The sequence below is a fragment of the Gouania willdenowi genome, chromosome 19 (assembly GCF_900634775.1).
Source record: "Gouania willdenowi chromosome 19, fGouWil2.1, whole genome shotgun sequence".
In the NCBI taxonomy this organism is placed as follows: domain Eukaryota; kingdom Metazoa; phylum Chordata; class Actinopteri; order Blenniiformes; family Gobiesocidae; genus Gouania; species Gouania willdenowi.
Genome location: NC_041062.1, coordinates 10,859,022 through 10,879,629, shown reverse-complemented (window position 1 = coordinate 10,879,629; position 20,608 = coordinate 10,859,022). Strand labels below are relative to the sequence as shown.

At 34.6% G+C, this 20,608-nt stretch overlaps 1 protein-coding gene across 1 annotated transcript in view; it reads left to right on the top strand.

Annotated features, from left to right (window-relative positions):
- fam20cb (FAM20C golgi associated secretory pathway kinase b) overlaps positions 1-16,538 on the top strand; it is an 82,760-nt gene extending 66,222 nt beyond the window's left edge. Inside the window, exons 6-13 of the mRNA XM_028476872.1 lie at positions 5,275-5,424; positions 10,140-10,255; positions 11,441-11,621; positions 12,708-12,817; positions 13,471-13,552; positions 13,639-13,698; positions 13,999-14,149; positions 15,001-16,538. Coding sequence (XP_028332673.1) covers positions 5,275-5,424; positions 10,140-10,255; positions 11,441-11,621; positions 12,708-12,817; positions 13,471-13,552; positions 13,639-13,698; positions 13,999-14,149; positions 15,001-15,117 — 967 coding nt within the window. The 3' untranslated portion in view covers positions 15,118-16,538. The remainder of the gene's footprint in view (positions 1-5,274; positions 5,425-10,139; positions 10,256-11,440; positions 11,622-12,707; positions 12,818-13,470; positions 13,553-13,638; positions 13,699-13,998; positions 14,150-15,000) is intronic.
- The last annotated feature ends 4,070 nt before the right edge of the window (positions 16,539-20,608 follow it).

Sequence of the window (20,608 nt, the reverse complement as noted above, 5' to 3'; positions counted from 1 at the left end):
TAAAAATCTTTTTTATCTACAAATTTGATAAATCAATTAAATCACTTTTTTTTTGCCCAGCCCTATTATGATCAATATTACATGACACCTGTCATTAGCATGAATAAGGTGTTATGAAAGCTGTCATTAAGTGTCGTTCATTACCCTAACCCTGACCCCACTAGATCCCTCCATCTAACCCAAAAAAATGCCAACATAGCTCCAAAGGTGTCATAATTTAGTGAACGACACTTAATGACAGCTTTCTTGACGCCTTACTCATGCTAATGACTGATAATGACAGCGTATGTCGGCCTTATGTATAAAACTTCAATTAAGTATGACCAAAGATTGTTAATTTAATACAAAACTTATCAAGTGCAGCAGTATTTAACTCATGGTCCATGTGGGCATCCTAGTGTCTGTCTGCGTGCACCATGTTGATGACCCCTGTTCTAGACTATAGGGTTAATCACAACATGCTTCTTTTCTACAGAACACATGTAGGTGCTGCAGGCATCAGTATCTTCATATAATATGTTGTTTTTCCTGTTTATTTAATCATTTCCTCTTTTTGTCACAGTTGAACTCTGCTGTTTTCTTCTTTTTCTAACTTTGTTCGGTTTGGCTGAATTATAATGCCACGCTCTAAATAACTTTATTGACATTTCAAGTTTGGTCTTAGATCTGCTTCCAGGCTGACCCTCACTTGAGGCAGGATGTTGTTGCAGCCTTTTTTTCTGCAATTTGGCCACAAACACATACCAGTGTGAATTTTGATTTAGTTTTAGTTATGGTCTTTAGTGTAAATTTAGTCGTCTGAACTATTTCAGTTATTTTTAGTCAACTAAATGACGTTAAGATTTTTAATCGACTAAATGTGTCACTGTTTTAATTCACTGAAATATAAAGTATTACAGTTTATGCATTTTTTTCAAGATTCAATTACCATTTATAAGCTAATGTGATATGTGATGGTATTATTAGTAAATACGTTTTACATCATCTTACAACCATTTTACTTTTTTAAAATTTTTTGTTTTTTGGCAGTCTTTATTCTATTCTATACATACAACAAAACTTAACAAGGTTCTTTTTTTTACTTATATTAGTATTTTTACAATATACATTCAATATATATTCTGCACAAGTTTTATATATACAGTTTATACCTGCACATCAAACATACGTACACATATACAAACCATATACATGCAAACACATGAATCTATATGACATGTACATAATATTAATACTTTACTATTTAAGACACACATTTCAATAATTCAATTTAATGTGGGAATGTATAAATTGATGAAAACCTTTTATTATGTTTAGTACGTTTTCATATATTTTATACCGTTATTATACATTCTGTACTTCCTATTGGATCACTTACAGACTTGTGCCGCCTTCCATGCAAAAAAAATGGTTTTGTTTGGATTCCTTCCAAAAAATATGTTAAGTTGTGTTTGGATTTTGTTGCTTGTGAATATTATAGTTTTGTTTTCAATAGTTCAAAAAAAACATCAATATATTTTCGATATAGTTGTTATTCATTTGTATTTTTCCTAATTAGTCATAGTCGTAGTCGACATTTTTTTAAGTCGACAAAATCTATGTTGAGCGGTGACGCAAAGCATGTGCACCAAACATGATACTGAGGGAAGTTTGTGGTGTTCCTGAATATCGCAGCCCCCCCCCACCCTTACAGAGAGGGCGGTGTATTAGAGCCATGTGAGGTATTCTCTTAGGTTCCTTTAAAGCTAACTGACTGTGAATCATAGCCGGAGAATGTTTGCTTTTTCTTATCCACAGAGATCTCTATGACAACGCTCCTGTATGTTCGGCACGCTAAGGAAATACTGGCAAACTGAAACGGCTGAAATTTCTATTTTAGTAAACACGGTTAGTGGATCAGTGATCATAGATTAACTATCAATATGCTGAAATTCTAATTTTCCACGAGCAAATATGGTTTCACTGCTGTTTGATATTAAACAAAAAATGATAATAAGATTTTATGTTAGTGTAATGTCTATCCCTTTGAGTACAATACACTGTAATATATCAACTCTTTGGATGTTTGATTTCTGCTGACCACAATCAGCCTCTACTCTGTGCACGAATATGGTTGGTTCAGATCCAAGAACTAAAGCCTTCTTATATCACAGTGTTTTGTTCGATGCACGGTACATTTTAATGTAATTATAAAAACCATTGCATACGTCTCTCTCACTGGTGCACTTCATACATCTCTATATCGAAAAGTGACATGCATATGTCATCGTCTGCTACATGTAAAAATACATTGACTATGTTCTTATCTACCTCACGACCCTGAAAAAATAACAAGCGGGTCAGAAAATGGATGGATGGATGGATGGATGGATGGAGGTTCTTATCTACAAGGTTTTTTTTTGGAGGGTTTTGTTTGACTGCAACAAACATGACTGAGAACCAGGTACAAGTTTACGCTGAGATGAGCTGGGAAGAGAACCTACACAAAAACAAAGTTAATTTTAGAAGACACTCATTTTATAGTTACATTTACAGTGGGGGGGGGGGGGGGAGAGTGACAGTCATTTAAATGTCTTTGATTTAGTTACATGGATGTAGGCAAGGTCAATTTATCTGTATAGTGCACTGCATACACAAGGCAATTCAATGTGCTTGAAATCCTAGGGGTACGCAAATTGTTATTGGGGATGCATGAATAAAAAATAAAAATTGGAAACTAGAACATAAATTGACCAGCAGTCAGAATCCTCCATGCATTGCCACAAATTACACATTAGCCAATATAAGACTACTACTTTTTAACTATTATTATTATTATTATTATTATTATTATTATTATTATTATTATTATTATTATTATTATTATTATATATTGTTCCTCAACAGGATAGGTAAAATTCAGAGACAAATTTCACTGTAGGGCTTCATTGTATATGACATTACATCAGTGGTTCTCAACTTTTTTGGGTTGTGACCCCATTTTAATATCACACATTTCTGGCGTCTCCAGAGACTTTTTTCTTTCTTTTTTAGAATTAGCTTTTGATGATGTTTGTTGTTTTTCATGATTAGTGACAAAGTGACAAAATGCACCAGCTCAGATATTTTTACTCTGCATTTTATTTTAACTAGATCAAAATTTGAGAAAGTGAACAAATAGAATACAGTTGTTTGAGATTGTTCTGTGTGTGTGTGATGTTAAAATTTGAAAAACAATAATAATTAAAACATCAAAAATCCATTTTTATTCAGTATTTTTTTTTTTCTATTATAAATTATTAGACATTTCAGGGGACCCATTTGAATTCCATGCGACCCCACATGGGGTCATGACCCCAAGGTTGAAAAATACTGCATTTCATTATTATGTTTTTTAAGTGTGCAGAAGTAAGGGGGGTGCATGGTTTAAGATTAAATGTCTGAAGGGCTACGGGACTGTGAAAAGTTTGGGAACCACTGCTTTAAATTATTAAATTGTCCAACAAAAAACATTGAACAGTTTAAAAATGTAACATATTGAATGTTTCATATGAAATATAGGATATCAGAGGCTCTAATTGTCCCAAGAATAATCCATAATTTCATGTTCTGTTGTGACCATCAGGCAATCCATGGCTAAATCCTTATGTTATATCAGCCTATAAATCACATTTGTGGGCCCTAATCTAAAAGCATCATCTTTAGCTAGTCAAAAAGTATAGTTTTAGTCTTCAGCATAAGTTCTCCCCTTTAGATCTTCAATATTTTCATAAAACTTGAATTAAAGCATCAAAATAATGAACTGGACATCACAGCTCTAAGATTTACCTTGACTAGTTTTCTGTCCTTTTGGCAGGATTTGAATGAACACCTGACGCTGCTGATGAAAGAGTTGTAGCTGCTCTGTTGCCATATGAGTGATATTGTTCTTTGCGTGGCTGAGGAGCATTGATGTAAATAGACACTAGTCGTTTCTTCCAAAGCCAGTATCATTTTTCATTGATGTAGAGCTGGAGTTATGTCCCTGAAGCGAGGCTGTGCAGAGGAAGAGAGAGTGATACGATCGCCTGCAGAGCCCTGGTGACCGCTTAAGAATGAAGGAGGAGAGAAAAAATTGAGGAATATATTAACCATGACACGCTGCTCTTGAAACTTTTTTTTTTTTTTTTTTTTTTGCTTACTTTGGACAAACTCACTCATCTGCATGAGGCTGCCTGTCAAATATGTGCACTGGATGGAGAGAGAGAGGGGAGGGAAAGGCAGAACATGGGGTGATAGAGTGAGGGTATTTAAGGGGATTCTTAGTGAATGAGTGTGTTTCTGGCTTATTTAATGACTGGTGCGTATGTCAGCCACACAGCTGTGCAGTTACAATCAGCCTGCCAGCTGAGGACGGGAATGGACGGATGAAAACAGAACCTACCAGAGCGATGCATGGAGGCAGATATAAAGTATTAGGTTGTGCATGTGGAGGGGAGAATAAACAGGGTGAGGGTTAGCAGCGGAGCAGAGCAGGGTGAGATAGAGGGAAATAAACACAGAGAGGCTTCCAGAGGGAGTATTCGGAAAGAGAGGAGAAAGAGAAAGTAGCCAAGATAGTTTCCATTCTTCTCATCCTCCCTCAGTGAGCCCAAGTTAAAAAAAAATGGCAGACGCTGCAGTCCAAATCATTACGCTCAGCTGCCTTCCTGGAAAGTATTTACTGTTGTCAATAAAAGGAAGCAAAGAGGAAGGCAGTTGGTACAAAAAGAAGAATTACTCCAGAATGCACTCTCTAGTTCAATGACAGACTTCCTGCTTTGCTGTTTCACTTACTTACAAGACATTTCTGGGAGTGCGTTAACCCCCACTTTCTTTGACATTGTCATTTTACCTTCACCATCTTCTCCGCATGGGTCCAGGATCTATCAGCTCTCAGTTTAAGCCTATAAGAGCGTCTTTTCCCTCCACTAAGAGCTTTAAGGCAGAATGTGTGTGGGAAGCAGTTTTTTGTGGGCAGGAAGGATCAGACTTTAACAGAAATAATCTGAAAACAGGAGCTTCAGGAGGATGGCTTTGACCTTGGATGCTCTCCTGGATCCCAGAGAAACTCTCACACAGCAACACAGAGGAGGGCTTTCTTATTGAACCAGCGTTGGGTAAAATCATTTTAACTTTGAACACGTCTGGGGAGCGTTAGGTGCGATGGAAAGGGTTTGTTAGCCAGCCCAGCAGCAGCACATACTTCAATCCATCATCTACAATAAAGCCTCATGTCAAAAACAAAGCCTTAAATATAGCACACTGTTATGAGTGACTACAGTGTGTGAAGGTGAGACCGAGGTGGCTAATTCCATTTTCTTGTATTTGCAGGCAGACCAGAGAGCAGGAAACGCCTCCTGATTTCTTCTATTTCTCCGACTTTGAACGACACAACGCTGAAATCGCAGCTTTTCATCTGGACAAGTAGGTCAACACTCACCTGGAAAACAGCCACGACGTGTCTTATGTACATGGTGTGTAAATGGAATGCTGGCATGTGTGGGTAGAATTTGTGTTTCTGTCTTTGTGTGGGTGTGTCTGTTTGGCTGTCATTTTAGTCCTTGATGATTAATAAACCCAAATATCACAGCTTGTATTTGTAATGTGTACATACTGTAGTACATAGTGTTGTGATTCAGATGTACAAGTAGCAATTATATAACTACACCTTTATTACGGCAAGTTCACCCGAGTAAAAAGAGTAGAAACTTCCACTCTGTAAGCTTGCTGTCAGACTCTTAAAAAAATTAAATTGAATTTTAACATTTTAAAAAACAAGCACAACCCGAAAAATGTCATTCCATAAAAGTTTAATTGGAGATATAGATTTATGAAGTGTTGATAAGACTAAAAATATTAAAATTATAAAATTATTTCATAAGCAAGTTTACCTTTTTTCAGTTGAATTTCTTTTTAAAAATGAGAATATATTTTCTGTTAAACTTTGACAGAAGAAAAAAACACCTGACGTTCTTTTATTACTCAAACCTCCCAAGGACGTTTCTCCCTCCTTGAGGGTCCGTGTCCCGCTAATGTAGCCGTCCTGAGCTCAGCTCATTAACCACCAGGATTCAATGTTTCTAGCTCACATTAACGCTTACGCTTTGTGTTCACCTTTTCTAATTTAGCTTTTTTTTTGGTATTTAAGTGTTTGATCTGGTGCTTTTATTGTTAGCAGGCTTTCATGGGGTGCCGATTGTAAAGCTGTTCATGCTAAAATAAACAGCACACGTTTGAAAAAAAACGTAAGTTACTTTTGACCAGATTTACAGCAATATTTGTGCGATTTGTGATGTTTTTTTCTCCTGAAAAATATAATGCCAATGTTAAAGCTAAATGTTTAATCTAAATGTTAAGTATTAAATCTAAACATTTAAGATTTACATTTAAAATTTGGACTCGACATTTAGATTTAGACTTAGCATTTATATTTAACATTTAGCATTTATATTTAACATTTAGCATTTACATTTAAATTTCGACTTAACATTTAGATTTAATATTTAGCATGAAGATTTAAATTTAGACTTAACATTTAGATTTAGCATTTAGATTTAGACTTTGACTTAACATTTAGATTTAACATTTAGACTTTGACTTAACATTTAGATTTAACATTTAACATTTAGACTTTGACTTAACATTTAGATTTAACATTTAACATTTAGATTTAGATGGAACATTTCGATTTACCATTTGGATTTAGATTTAACATTTAGATTGAAATTTAATATTTAACATTTGGATTTAGATTTTACATTGGCATTATATTTTTACAAGGAAAAGATCACGAATTTGACAAATATTGCCATAAAGCATTGAAGTAAATAACCAAATATATTGAAAAAGTAACCTTGTAGTAACACAAATAATCAATAAGGAATAAGAAGTGAAAGCAGTAGATCTGTATTGTCCATGTACATTTTACACCAATGACTAAAGCCGTTTCTGTACAGCACTAATACTTTATGGCCTTTGTTCCTGAGTTCTTGGAATAAGTTTTAAAAACTTAAATAATGAACTTCAATGGCATTTAGGTGCTGACTTCACAATTTTTTTGATGTGTGGTGTTACTGTTAGTGCTGGTGTTTCTTTGTCTCTGACACGGGATGATACAGAGGTCACACACACACACACACACACACACAAACAAAGGGACCACAGAGGGCAGCAATGTTGAATCCACTACTTCTCCTTCGAGCACAATGACACACTTCATCAGCAATTGCATTAGCAACGACGTTCTTCTCCAGTCTGCTCCACATCTGGTCTTGCTCCGTGTGTGTGTGTGTACACGCTTAAAAATACACACCAGCGTGTGTGTGTGTGTGTGTGTGTGTGTGTGTGTGTGTGTGTGTGTGTGTGTGTGTGTGTGTGTGTGTGTGTGTGTGTGTGTGTGTGTGTGTGTGTGTGTGTGTGTGTGTGTGTGTGTGTGTGTGTGGGTTAAGGGGGAAGAGAAGGAAACCAAAGGCATGAAAGGCTGGTTCTAAATATAAAGCAGGCAGGGGTTTGCCAAAAGCAGTGTTTTATTTTTATTTTTTCTCTCTCATTTTTGCCTGTTCTAAATTAAACTCTGTCCACAGAGCTGCTGCTGGTGCTGGTGCAGAGGCTACACTGTCTCCCAGGGGGTCTACACACACACACACACACACAGGACTGCGTACAGTCATGTGTACACACGGATGCAGTCTCTCCTATAGAGGCTGCTCTGTTTTTCAGCATCATTAATTATGTGATTGGATTACAGTGGTTGGGCTGCATTAAGAACTCAGCAGATATGAAGACATGCAGAGCCCCAGTATGACCCCAGAATAATAAAGCACACCACTCTACAGACTCAGGGGATCCCGTCACATCTTACTGTTTTAATCTGGAATGATGCAAACTGGTCTTGAATGTGTTTGATGCCCAACTCTTGAATATAAATAATTCATAATGTCTATAATGTCATTGAAATATCACAAACTCAAACATTATGATGAGATAGCAGCGTCAGGAGTTCTGTAGAGCTGTGTTTAGGTTTAAGTACCAATACTTCATGATTGTACTTAAGTAGTTTTTTCTGGTATCTGTACTTTACTTGAGTATTTATTTAATTTTGGCAACTTTTTATTTTTACTCCTTACTTTTTTAAACAAATATCTGTACTTTCTACTCCTTTCATTTTAAAAATGAGCTGGTTACTTTTAAGACCTTTGAAGATGACGCCACAACGGTTAACATTTTGAAGTTTTTAAAATGTTACACTGCATTTTATTTACAAATTGTTTTTATCATGAGTGCTAAATTCTCCATGTGTTCAAAGGTAACACATTTAACTTGTTTCCATGTACCAGTATTCTACAAGTTATTAAAAAAACATTTAATATATGGAATTTGCTGCTTTAAAAGCCCTGTCTTATTTTGGAAGGGATATTTGTTTTACTTTTTACTTAAGTATATTTAATAGCATGTACTTTTTTACTTTTACTCAAGTACGGGAGCACCTTCCATACTTCTACTTTTACCAGAGTCGTATTTATTCATGTATTTATACTTTTGCTTGAGTACTGGAGACTAGTACTTTTGCCACCTCTGTTTTACTCTCTTTCTTCACCTTGTTCTTGGTCTTGTCTCACTTTCTCACTTCCATCTTCAGTCTCTCTGCCTTCAGGCTTTGGCCATTAGGTGTTGTAAGGGTTATCAATTTTTAAAGGCAGTCAGCTATGATGGTGTAGTTGGGTTGGGTCGATGGCAGCGGAGCAGCACATGCATAAATCACGCGAGTGGCACACATATGGGAAGGCATATATAGACGCCATCTTTCAGTAAAAGTCAGCCATAATAAATCTTTCTTTATATCTCGCTGTGTCCATATGGAGTCTTCATGCTATAGCCTCCATTCAAATGATGTCAACGCACAGGGCTTGAAAAATCAGCACATATCAGAGGCTACACAGAGGAATGTTCTGCTAGTTTGGATTTTGAATCATTTTAAAGTGAATGAAAGTAAAAAAAAAAAAGAAGAATGTCAACAACATAAAAAATATATCAATATATCAATTGTCAGACTCTTCTATACCACAGTGCCCCCTTCTGGCACCAACTACAAACTGCAAATTGCCAATTTCATGTTGACTTCACTAATTCTAGTGATCAGAGGTGAAATCCTGGACAAGCCCCCGATATGCAGAGATAAAAGTAATTGATTACAACTACTTACGTTTCTGAATTGAGTTGCTTTTATCGGTACTTGTTTTTCAGTCAGTAATTTTACTTCTACTTACGCATGTTTTAAATGAAGTAAAGTCATTTGTTGCATTTCTACACCCAACCATTACTGAGTAAAATATTATTTTTTGTATTAAAAATGAACAACGGACATTGTGAAACTACAAAAAAATTAAACCAGACAACTATCAAATGCACCACATCATAGCCGACGTACCAGATTAAACGTAGTGTACCGCGCCAAAACAGCATTCAATGCTGGTTATTTTCTTAGTTCTAGAGAATTCATTGGTGTTTTATTTAAAAAAGAATGTATTATAATTTTACGCAGATGCCTTTGTGGAAAATAAATTACGTTTCAATTGTGCAAGTTTTCATCTCTTCCTTTTTAAGTTTATACATGAGACGTTTACTGTAAGGGAACCGTAGCAATATTTATTACCAACAATAAACTTAGGGGTGAAAGTAACTAGTAACTTTTAATTTGCTTATTTATTTATTTGAGCTATTTTTTACTTGTACTTGAGTACAATTTCAATCAAGTAACTGTACTTCTACTTGAGTAGGATATATCAGTACTGATTACACCTCTATCAGTGATACTGTGTATTTCAGTTTCATGTTTGTATCAAATATATTATTAAATAGAGATAAAAAAAAAGATTAAAAAGATATTCTGACTTTGAGACACTCGCAAATTATAATTTTTTTTTGCTATTCAATCATAATTATAATATGGTGCAGAGGGTAGGAGCATCCTAAAGCCATGTTGGTTGCAGGGTTTGCAGGTTCTCCCTCAATGTGCATGAAATGATTTTACGTGTAATTTAATGTGTGATTGTTTTATTAGCCCAGCGACGAACTGGCTTCCAATCTTGGGTTTTCTCAGGTGAATATAATTTACAAGCGTGTTTATCTCTGTTCTGCAGGATTCTAGACTTCCGGCGAGTTCCTCCAGTAGCCGGCAGACTGGTCAACATGACGAAAGAAATCCGAGATGCTACACGAGACAAAAAGCTGTGGAGGACCTTCTTTATTTCTCCGGGTATGTAGCCAAAAACAAAAAAAAGACAGCAGAAATAGATTTAACATTAAAGGTAAAAGGATTCAAACATGTTCAGATGCTGTTTGCTAACCCAAATGTATCTGGCACAGTAGAGGAAGAACTAAAATAAAAAGCGTACAGTCCTCAACAATTTCTACCACAAGCAAGAAAAAAAAAATCCCTGCAGAAATAAAGACTTTTGAATTATAGAGCAAAGCCGGCCATGTGCCCTAAATTACTGTGATACTCATTTGCATGGGATTAGTATTGCCAGGGGACTTTACCTTGTGCTTAAGCACGACAGTTAATTAGTGATGTAACTTTCCTTTATATCATACACAGGGAAAATTCACACAGGATTAAAATTAATGGCAATCTCAGCAGTTAATACAGGTCAATGAATGTCCCCTGGTAATTTTCATCATGTGCACAGTGGGCTTTAAATAAATGAGGAACGAATGGCTACAGACAATCAAGAGTCACTTATAAACACTTGGCTGAATATATTCCAACGCTGTCTCTAAGAACAACTCAACGGAGCAGAGATTTTAAAAGTGAGAGTGTTCTAAGGGGCAACCATCGACTCCCAATTTAGTTTATTAAGTTATTTTGTTAAAACCATGATAAAGCTGTTATTAAGACAGTGATGCTCAACATGTGGCTCTTTATGTCTTGATTTTATTTATTATTCCCTCAGAAAACCTTAAGAGGGGTAACATTTTTAACCACTTTTTACCTTTTTCTTTGGCCATTTTTCAACTTTTTTTGTCCCATTTTTGCCATGTTTCCTTTTGCCATGAATATCCTAATTTTTGTCAACTTCTTCAAAAGTTCTTTTTGACACCTTTATCCAATTTTTGTTGATTCTTTAACCATTTTTTTTTTTTTTTTGCCACTTTTCATCCAAATAACCTACCTTTTACACTTGTTTCCTTTTTTCCCTACATTTTGCCTCTTTTTGTTCCATATTCTTGCCCTTTTTCACTATTGTTTGCTACATTTTACTCATTTAAGCTACCTTTTGCCATTGTTTTTGCCACTCTTGACTGTTTTTGGTCAATTTTAGTTACTTTTCACCCTTTTCTTGCCACTTTTGGACCATTTTTTGCCACCTGCTACTTTTTTTTTTGTCACTATACAAGACGAGTCTGATTGTGTTTCTCTTTTTTTTTTTATGACTTCCAGCCAACAACGTGTGCTTCTATGGAGAGTGTTCGTACTATTGCTCCACTGAGCACGCTCTGTGTGGGAAACCGGACCAGATTGAAGGGTCCCTGGCCGCGTTCCTCCCGGACTTGGCTCTGGCCAAGCGCAAGACTTGGAGGAACCCGTGGAGACGTTCCTACCATAAACGCAAGAAGGCAGAGTAAGAGGCCGGTCATGTGCTCACTGTGTGCTGCGTTCAATGACGCTCAGTAGAGCTGGTTAATGAAGGATTTGCTCCTGAGTGGAGCCCTGTAGGTCCATCTGGTAAATGCCATTAGTCACATTCACTGTCAGTTACTACGGTACTTCCACGTATCACACAACAAGATCCCACAACTACAGAGTAGGGATGTAACGATTCACTCAACTCCCGATACGATTCGATTCACGATTTATTTTACAAAATGGGACTGTAGAAAATACTGTATTATTTTCCTTTTATTTTTCATTGTCAAAAGAATCCCTTGATAAACTATTCAAAACAATGCAATTTAACTAAAAATAAATCTTGAATGAAATAAATAAAGGAATAATACAAATGAAAATGAAGCCTATTAATTCAAATTCTGGTTCTATAATAAACAATGCAAAACTACATAATAGTTCTTTTTCTTTTTAAAAGTGCAACTGAAAATGTATTTTGTGTCTTAACAATTGGACTTTAAAAAAAAACAAAAAAAAACGTGATTACACTGATTTACGCCATATTTGTTTGGACCAGCAGAGGGCGCTGGTAACCCAGTGGTCGGTTGGCATGCAGAAATTCTTCCAGTGAAGAAGAGAAGCTATGCTAGCAGACAGAGCTAATAGAAAAACGTGACTTTTACAGATATTCAAGTAATATTACAGATATTCTTTCGGTGCTAAAGGGGCAATGAATCATTTATTAACATATTTAAGAGTAGAAGGCAGCCAAAACGAAAGTATTAGCAGACTCCGCCCGCCGCCTACACTTGTGGATAGCTGGTTAAAAAAAGTACTGCGATTCAATTTTCAGAAAATCGATATCAACTGTGATACCTATGAATATATTTTTAACTGCCTTACGATTAATCGTTACATCCCTACTACAGAGTATGTGGCAATATCAGATTATATGTTTAAAATGATTCATGTATTTGTCTCAATGGGACTGGCTGTTTAAATAAAGGTTATAAATTAAAGGCCTAAAAATGAATTAGAACAACAACAAAAACATTATTTTAAAGCAGAACCATAAATACTAACAAATATACCTATTGATCAGATGGGAGGTTGATCCAGACTACTGTGAGGAGGTCAAACAGACGCCGCCATATGACAGTGGAACACGCCTACTGGACATAATGGACATGACCATCTTTGACTTCCTCATGGGTGAGTCACCACAAAGAAAGTGTGCTTTGTACAGGATTATTATTTCATTAAAATAAGTTTTAAAAAAAAATGCAGTAACACTTTATTATAAGATACTGTAAAAATGGTTAAGTAATGTGTAATAAGCACAAATTAACAGCTAATAAGCTCTTATAACATGCTTGTTAACATTTATAAATACTATATATAATTAATGCTTAAGAAACACAAATCAACCATTAATAACCACATATATGATTGTATTTTAACAGTTAATAAGCACTTCTAAGATGATATAAGATGCTTAATAAAGATAACAAGACTAAAATAATAGTAAACTATAACCTATATAATAGATCAATCAAGCACACTTATTTGTTCATATACCACAAGTGCTTATTGACTATTAATTTGTGCTTATTAAGCATTAATTATCCATTATTACGGTATATAAAGTATTTTTAAATGTTAAGCATCTTATAAGCGCCTATTCGCTGTTAATTTGTGCTTATTATGCATTGATTAATTCATTTTTTTTTTTTAAATGAACCATTATTACAGTACCTTAATATAAAGTGTTACCAAAAATGCTATTGTATCAGCTTAATCACTGCTTTGTGGCCAAGTATTGATCTAATCATCAGCGTTGTATTCCTGGGTGATTTCCCTCACAGGGAACATGGATCGTCACCATTACGAGACATTTGAAAAGTTTGGAAATGAGACGTTTATCATACATCTAGACAACGGGAGAGGGTATGTACATACGTCTAGGTTGTTAATTATTTCAAACAGTTTTCAGATCATTGAATAATATTGATATTTTCTATTATCAATCGCAGCTTTGGAAAGCATTCCCATGATGAGATATCCATTCTGGTGCCTCTGATTCAGTGTTGCAGGTAAAACCTCCTGTGTGCATTATTGTTCTTCAATATGATCTTTCTGATGATCTGTTATGTTAATTTGATAACTTCCTGTTTTTTTTTTTTTTTTAGCATTACAACTTATTTCTTGTGTTATTATTATTATTATAGACAGTTGAATTATTAGCAGCATACAAGGTTTGCAATCGTTTAAATTACAAATAGTCATCAGTAAAAGCATCTCTGCACAGCTCTTGCTAAGCAGATTCATGAATACAGTGAATGAGGCCACTTTTCAACGCTTCCTCTCTTCCACCGGCTGCTCTCTTCCTGCAGGGTAAAGAAGTCGACCCACTTGCGTCTGCAGCTGCTGGCTAAGGAAGAATACAAGCTGTCCACACTCATGGCAGAGTCCCTGGTGAGGGACCGCCTCACTCCCATCCTCATCCAACCACACCTGGATGCAATGGACCGGAGACTGCGCCAGGTCAGTGCCTTACAACTTAAATTTTAGTTGTGTAACAAAAGGAATTGTAAAAAGTCAACCCTTTTTGATTGTTTAAAAAAAGGAATCATAAGAACTTGTGAATATTCTGCTTAATAAAGAATGCAATTTTGAAAATAGTAATTAGTTGTGCAAACACATTCACCAGCTCGCAATATAATGATTGGAATCTGAGCTTTAAGACGTTTTGATGATAGAATCATGTAAGAAGATGATCTCATTATGTGTTGTTTTTTTGTTTATACAAAATTTATGTTACAGTAAAGTGTTCTTGCATTGAATTGGTCTTTATTTGAACTTTATTGTGTTTTTGTAAGTCTTTTACAATCGCAGTCCATGAAAATCCTGGACAAGCCCCCAATATTTTTTTTTTTTTTTTTTCAATTCAACTTTATTTATATGGCACAAATTACATCATCTCGAAGTGCTATCAAATAATACAACTTTTAAGAAAAAATAAAAAAAAATCCAACAAATTCACATGAACATGAATTAATATGTTACAGCACGGGATTTCCTCAAAGTCTTGCTAATGGGGTAGGATTTAACATAAATGATTTCAAACCAAAAAAGAGTGGAGGTTTCCAACAGGTTTTATTTAAAGGACATGCAAACACACAATATAATGACGGTATAATTATCTCAGAAAAACAAAGGGGACTGAAGACTCTGGCCAAAAAGGACCGTCAATACTTGTCAGTCTTAGTATACAAAGTAAGTCATTTTCCCTAACGACCAAGTGTTAACTATTGAGTTATATTGCAGAATTCCACAGAATTAAAACTCACTGTGTCCCCCTCAAAAATAGTCATATGTTATTTTCCTTCCCTCAGGTGCTAAACGTGGTGTCAGAGTGCATCGATAAAGAAGGTTACAGCTTTGTGGTGGAGGACGACCTTCACGGGGTCAAAGGGACAGAGCCAGTCCACAGCGGCCCAAGGCAGAGGTAGCTGTCCTCAGTGCAGATAGACTTTCTCTACCAAACAGGAGATGGGACTGAGGTGATCCAGTCTGTCTTTTCCAACTGAACCGATGTCTCACAGCACGGAGTGTGCTGAGTTTCTCACACAGCTTGATATTTGCTGAACTAGCTGAGGAGTCTCCCTGCTGTTGGGGAGCGGGGGGGTGGCAGAAGCCTGCTGGCTCGGACTGGACCGACAAACAATGTCACACTTTTTAAGTCTCATGGTCAAATTTGGAGCTGGACTGAAGTGAACCACCGCATATCACCTTAAAATACCCAACCCTGTCTGTAGTGTATGATAGACACACCGACACCTACTGACCCTCCACAGAGATCAACCCCCTCAAGCCTGGCAGGAGACGCCTTCAGGAGCCTTTTTTGAATTCAGTGAATTCTTTTGGACTTGTATACATCTCATGCATCCTCTCATTTTTACTAGCTGGATATATTTTTAATTATTGTAGTTTGTGGTTTGAACATTCAACTGAGAAAAGCAGGTGGATTTGTTGTTGTCTTCAGTTCCTTTCTTTGCTTTTTTATCTTTATTTCTCCTGAGCATCGAATAATTCACAATGAAGATATTTGATCGGAGTGCAGGTCTACTCCTAAATGTATCTAATAATTTTGCCCCGTAAATGTTACATGTCCTCAAGAGTTTATTTATTTAAAATTTATATTTATTTTAGAAATGAAGTCCTAAATTGGTGTCTCAGTGTGAGCACCTGAAACCACGTCACAGGAAGTGTTGTCATTTTTATTTTGTCCACTAGAGGGCAAACTGACCTTGTGGAAAAACTAGCTGCTGCTCAGTAAGGGTAACCAACCATTCAATCAACCCTCCTTTAGAACTGGTTCATAGCTGCCTGTTTGTTTTTTTTTCCAGCTTTTTAAATAATTTTCCAACTACTGTTTGAGTATCTTTAAGGTTAGACTTCTGGTACCAAAAGCCAAATGTGACTCAGAATAGTTTTATATATTTTCTTTGTAATGTATTTGATGTCCAGATGTTGCTGTTGTGGAGAGATTATTTTTTAGGATGTATAATATTTCATTCATTGGCAACAGTCGATAGCCTGGACTGTTGACAATGATTCAGTCCCTGGCTGAAAGTTAATATATACAAAGTAGGAAAATCTAGTGCCTGTGCAATGATAGAAATACTTGAATGTTTGGTTTCATAGCGGAAAGATTTGAACTAGGTATGAATTAAGTAAGATAAAGAGTTTTTTTTTTATATATGTGTGTGTGCCGAATATATTTTTTCTTTTTTTTTCTACAAGGGGTTCATGACAAATTCAGTTTTTCATTGTTAACTGTGTGTGAGGAACCTCTGAAATCCATCAGTGGTGAAATTGCTTCTCTTTTTATTTGATTATTTTTGTGAATTTTATTTGTTATTATTTTTCCCATCACGGTAAAAGTGCAATAAAACAAATGCGCTTACATCATGGTTTGTTGGGTTTTTTTTCTCCACTTTGTGAAGTTTGTGTCTTTTCTAAATTTGTCCCATTAAGTATATGTTTAAGAAGTTATGTTCTGTTTTCTTTCAGGTAAAGTACTCGGAGGTTTTCTGCACAGTGCAGTGCTAAAGAAAATGGCCCTCAGCACCAGATCACTGCATAAGCATGTTTACAGTTGCTACTGCACTGTTGTGTTTTGATAACCTTTCCTTACAGACAGCATAGCCCCTGGAAAAGCTCCTTGGTTGGTTTACATAGCTGCACGTACACACACACACACACACACAGCAATGCATGGTGGAACCAGCATCTGAACCAACCAGCAATCAGGGGGATGGAGAAGGACCAGAGGAAAGCTGAAGAGTTCCAAATAATGGCCGGCTGCAGACGAGACCCCAGAGGAAGCTTTGTCATGGGAGCGAGTTGTGTGGTGCTTATCAGATCTCAGCTTAAACCAACCTGACCTCCACTTCTCCTCTCTGCTCTTTTCTTCACTGCTTTGTCTGAGTGGCCAAGTGACTATTCGTACATGTTTGTATATTGTATATATTGGGCTATAAGCGTCTTCAAAGAAACAGGAAAATGGATGAATGTAAATTTTTTTTAAAAAGCTACAATGGTAGTAATCAAAGAGCTGTGGACTGTAACCAAGTCCACCAAGGAGTATAAAACAATGATTCCCAACCTTTTTTGGATTGTGACCCTATTTTTATATCACACTTTATTATTATATTATAACATTTATCTAGAATTAGTTTTTAATCATATTTGTTATATGTTATACTGTGTTAGAAATACAACATAACCAGTATTAGTGACCAGTTGTGCCAGCTCAGATATTTTAATATTGCATTTTATTTAAACTATTTATTTCATTTTCATTGATTTACATTTGACAAAGTCAATGCATAAAATACATTTGTTTAAGATATGTAATATGAATAATAATTACAAAAGGGTTAGGGTTAAAAAAACAAAAAACAAACCTAAATTCACCCATAATCAAAAGTAAGGCTATAACAAGGCATTTTTTTTTAAAAATTTCAAAAGAAAAAAAAATTGAGTTAGGACCATCATTAGAACCTAAAAAATACTGCAAATATAATGCACATACTTAAATGGGGCTAAGAAAGCAGTAAGGCACAAAAAATGACAAAAAACTAAAATCACCCAAAATAAAAAGTAAGGCTATAACAAGGCATTTTTTTGAAAATTTCAAGAAAAAAAAAATTGAGTTAGGACCATCATTAGACCCTAAAAACTACTGCAAATATAATGCACATACTTAAATGGGGTTTAAAAAGCAGTAAGGCACAAAAAATGACAAAAAACTAAAATCACCCAAAATAAAAAGTAAGGCTATAACAAGGCATTTTTTTTTGAAAATTTAAAAAAAAAAAAAAAATTGAGTTAGGACCATCATTAGACCCTAAAAACTACTGCAAATATAATGCACATACCTAAATGGGGATAAGAAAGCAGTAAGGCACAAAAAATAACAAAAAACTAAAATCACCCAAAATAAAAAGTAAGGCTATAACAAGGCATTTTTTTTGAAAATTTCAAAAAAAAAAAAAAATTGAGTTAGGACCATCATTAGACCCTAAAAACTACTGCAAATATAATGCACATACTTAAATGGGGCTAAGAAAGCAGTAAGGCACAAAAAATGACAAAGAACTAAAATCACCCAAAATAAAAAGTAAGGCTATAACAAGGCATTTTTTTTGAAAATTTCAACAACAAAAAAAAAATTGAGTTAGGACCATCATTAGACCCTAAAAACTACTGCAAATATAATGCACATACTTAAGTGGAGCTAAGAAAGCAGTAAGGCACAAAAAATGACAAAAAACTAAAATCACCCAAAATAAAAAGTAAGGCTATAACAACGCATTTTTTTTTGAAAATTTCAAAAAAAAAAAAATTGAGTTAGAACCATCATTAGACCCTAAAAACTACTGCAAATATAATGCACATACTTAAATGGGGCTAAGAAAGCAGTAAGGCACAAAAAATGACAAAGAACTAAAATCACCCAAAATAAAGAGTAAGGCTATAACAAGGCATTTTTTTTGAAAATTTCAACAAAAAAAAAAAATTGAGTTAGGACCATCATTAGACCCTAAAAACTACTGCAAATATAATGCACATACTTAAGTGGGGCTAAGAAAGCAGTAAGGCACAAAAAATGACAAAAAACTAAAATCACCCAAAATAAAAAGTAAGGCTATAACAAGGCATTTTTTTTGAAAATTTCAAAAAAAAAAAAAATTGAGTTAGGACCATCATTAGACCCTAAAAACTACTGCAAATATAATGCACATACTTAAATGGGGTTTAAAAAGCAGTAAGGCACAAAAAATTACAAAAAACTAAAATCACCCAAAATAAAAAGTAAGGCTATAACAAGGCATTTTTTTTGAACATTTCAAAAAAAAAAAAATTGAGTTAGGACCATCATTAGACCCTAAAAACTACTGCAAATATAATGCACATACTTAAATGGGGCTAAGAAAGCAGTAAGGCACAAAAAATGACAAGGAACTAAAATCACCAAAAATAAAAAGTGAGGCTATAACAAGGCATTTTTTTTGAAAATTTAAAAAAAGAAAAAAAAAAAAAAAAATTGAGTTAGGACCATCATTAGACCCTAAAAACTACTGCAAATATAATGCACATACTTAAATGGGGCTTAAAAAGCAGTAAGGCACAAAAAATGTCAAAAAACTGAAATCACCCAAAATAAAAAGTAAGGCTATAACAAGGCATTTTTTTTTGAAAATTTCAAAAAAAAAAAAATTGAGTTAGGACCATCATTAGACCCTAAAAACTACTGCAAATATAATGAACATACCTAAATGGGGATAAGAAAGCAGTAAGGCACAAAAAATAACAAAAAACTAAAATCACCCAAAAGAAAAAGTAAGGCTATAACAAGGCATTTTTTTTTGAAAATTTAAAGAAAAAAAAAAATTGAGTTAGGACCATCATTAGACCCTAAAAACTACTGCAAATATAATGCACTTACTTAAATGGGGCTAAGAAAGCAGTAAGGCACAAAAAATGACAAAAAACTAAAATCACAAGGCATTTTTTTTGAAAATTAAAAAAAAAAAAAAAAATTGAGTTAGGACCATCAATAGACCCTAAAAACTACTGCAAATATAATGCACATACTTAAATGCGGCTTAAAAAGCAGTAAGGCACAAAAAATGACAAAAAACTAAAATCACCCAAAAGAAAAAGTAAGGCTATAACAAGGCATTTTTTTTGAAAATTTCAAGAAAAAAAAAAATTGAGTTAGGACAATCATTAGACCCTAAAAACTACTGCAAATATAATGCACATACTTAAATGGGGCTAAGAAAGCAGTAAGGCACAAAAAATGACAAAAAACTAAAATCACCCAAAATAAAAAGTAAGGCTATAACAAGGCATTTTTTTTGAAAATTTCAAAAAAAAAAAAAAATTGAGTTAGGACCATCATTAGACCCTAAAAACTACTGCAAATATAATGCACATACTTAAATGGGGCTAAGAAAGCAGTAAGGCACAAAAAATGACAAAGAACTAAAATCACCCAAAATAAAAAGTAAGGCTATAACAAGGCATTTTTTTTTGAAAATTTCAACAAAAAAAAAAAATTGAGTTAGGACCATCATTAGACCCTAAAAACTACTGCAAATATAATGCACATACTTAAATGGGGCAAAGAAAGCAGTAAGGCACAAAAAATGACAAAGAACTAAAATCACCAAAAATAAAAAGTGAGGCTATAACAAGGCATTTTTTTTGAAAATTTAAAAAAAGAAAAAAAAAAAAAAAAAAATTGAGTTAGGACCATCATTAGACCCTAAAAACTACTGCAAATATAATGCACATACTTAAACAGGGCTAAGAAAGCAGTAAGGTACAAAAAATTACAAAAAACTAAAATCACCCAAAATAAAAAGTAAGGCTATAGCAAGGCATTTTTTCTGAAAATTTCAAAAAAAAAAAAAATTGAGTTAGGAC